The following is a 2567-nucleotide window of genomic DNA, read 5'->3' as shown; positions in this document are numbered from 1 at the left end:
ACCATCTTCTGCAAGTTCTTTCATTCAAGCATTCTTTCCCATAAACTGAGTGTATGTTTCAAGTCATTTCGGCTGCAGAGTTTCCTTTTTTGTCCTCATAAAGCATTATGTACCTTAAATGCTCTTTGGATACTTCCATGCTCGAAAGGGTTTTAATAAAAAAATTTTAATTCTATTATTCTGTAAAATAATATTTAATTTGTTTAAATGTACACAAATGTATAAAAATAATTTTAAATTCCATTAGACATTCTAAAATACTATTAAATTTCATTCAATTTTAAAAAAGGTAAAATTGGACAGAACTTATGGGATAACCTGATAAGTTATAAGTTGGAAAAACTGATTTGTAGTATCTTTTCCAATTTATTACATTCCGAGTTCAAATTCTGCTGAGGTCAACTTTACTTTTCATCCTGTAAAAGTCAATAAAATAAGTACCAGCTGAACACTGAGGTTACTGTAATTGACTTTACCCAGTCACCTAAAATTGCGGGCCTTGTACCAAAATTTATATCCATTATTTAATCTATAGATACTCTATTTACTTAAAGCTTCTTCAGTTATTAGAATACATCCTCACTTTAACGAAGATGACGTAATAATAATAATCCCTTAATATAATAATGAACAAAGTGTTTTTATATACGTTTGTATATATATATATATATATATATATATATATATATATATATATACATTGTCTAAAATCACACAAAGTAGTATAAATGAAGGGAGAGGAGAGAAAATAGTAATTCAGTGAAGGCGAAGTAGTGAGAGTAATAGCCCTGACTGAGAGGGAGCGAGAAAAAGTAATAGCAATGAGAGAGAGGAAGTGGCAAAGAGTGTGTCATGTATCTTTTGTTTTCCTCTGTCACAACATATGAATGAGAAAGGAAGGGGTGATAAATGAATAATGAAGGAAGGGGTGTAAAAATAAAAACCTGCGTTTCAACTCTGTGTGAGTATATGTGTGCGTGTACAAAGGAAGTATGTGAATGCTTGTATCTCTGATTATTATGTATCCTATTTTGTACCGTATTTATATATAAAATACTACAAATAGCCATCATTTTTGACAGCATGGGGCCAGTTAGTAATAATAATAATAATATAAATATTTTCTCACCTGTCCTTATGTTAGCTTTGCGTAAAATAAGAGGTAAACTTTTGACATCATCAAAAGAATTGAAGTGGTGTATTTTATGGTGAAGTCCATACATGCCATTTTGGTGCTGAGGCAACCCGGTTAGGATTGTAGAACTGTAAGAAAAATATGACATAAAATAAAAACATAATTAAAACATCTATCCAAAGAATATATGTAGCGCAAAGAGTGAATATTGATTATGGAGTTTATAGAACCATGATTAATAAGACAGTTGTCTTCTTATTACCTCCACTTTAGCGAAGGTAGAGGTATTGTTTTCAGCCGTGTTTGTTTGTTTGTTTGTTTGTTTGTTTGTCCATGGACAAGATATCTCAAGAACCGCCAGATAGATTCAGATGAAACTTTCAGGGATGTTTGGACTTGTGACTGGCAGGAACTGATTAGGTTTGGGGATCAATCTAGTGAAGGACAAGGATTCTGGATTATTTTTCTTGTTTTTTTTACTTAATTTTTGAGAGTGGTCGGGTTCATTTTTAATATTCTTGCTTATGAGAGCAGTCGAATTTACTCCAGATATTCTCATTTTAAAACTCATCTCTGGCTAATCATTGAGAGGATGTTGGTGTTGTCTTGGTAGAAATTTGCGCTCTCTGAGTGCTCTTGTTAATTCTAAATTCATATGCCCAACACATCCAACAGCAAGAATTAACAGGCAAGTAAATTAAAGTGATAGAGTTAATAATGATTTTTGGTTTTTTATATTCATTTCAGTCATTAGGTACTGTCTTGATGAATTTTTAGTCAAATGAATCTACCCCAGTACTTTTCTTTTTAAAGCCTGGTACTTATTCTATCAATCCCTTTTGCTGAACCACTAAGTTATGGAGATGTAAACACACCAACACCAGTTGATAAGTGGTGGTGGGGGACAATCACAGACACAGAGGCACACCCATATATGTATATGTATATATATATATATATATATATATATATATATATATATATATATATATACACACACACACATATTAATAGTCAAGACTATTTAAGCATTCTATCTGATCAAATTAATCCTATGGTTGTGGAACTGTTTCCAGAGGGTAACGCAATCTTCCAGGATGATAATGCACTAATTCACACAGCTAAAGTTGTTACTAAATGGCACAAGGAACATTCTAGGGACGTTGAACATCTTATCTGGCCACCACAGTCCCCAGATCTCAATCATCATCATCATCATCATCATCATCGTTTAACGTCCGCTTTCCATGCTAGCATGGGTTGGACGATTTGACTGAGGACTGGTGAAACCGGATGGCAACACCAGGCTCCAGTCTAATTTGGCAGAGTTTCTACAGCTGGATGCCCTTCCTAACGCCAACCACTCAGAGAGTGTAGTGGGTGCTTTTACGTGTCACCCGCACGAAAACGGCCACGCTCGAAATGGTGTCTT

At 33.8% G+C, this 2567-nt stretch overlaps 1 protein-coding gene across 1 annotated transcript in view; it reads right to left on the bottom strand.

The window, feature by feature from the left end:
* Positions 1–2567, bottom strand: part of LOC106867433 (N-sulphoglucosamine sulphohydrolase) — a 19141-nt gene that overhangs the window by 10406 nt on the left and 6168 nt on the right. The window contains exon 3 of the mRNA XM_014912309.2: positions 1130–1263. Coding sequence (XP_014767795.1) covers positions 1130–1263 — 134 coding nt within the window. The remainder of the gene's footprint in view (positions 1–1129; positions 1264–2567) is intronic.

The sequence above is a fragment of the Octopus bimaculoides genome, chromosome 1 (assembly GCF_001194135.2).
Source record: "Octopus bimaculoides isolate UCB-OBI-ISO-001 chromosome 1, ASM119413v2, whole genome shotgun sequence".
NCBI classification, from domain to species: Eukaryota; Metazoa; Mollusca; class Cephalopoda; order Octopoda; family Octopodidae; genus Octopus; species Octopus bimaculoides.
This window is presented reverse-complemented; position numbering and strand designations above follow the sequence as displayed.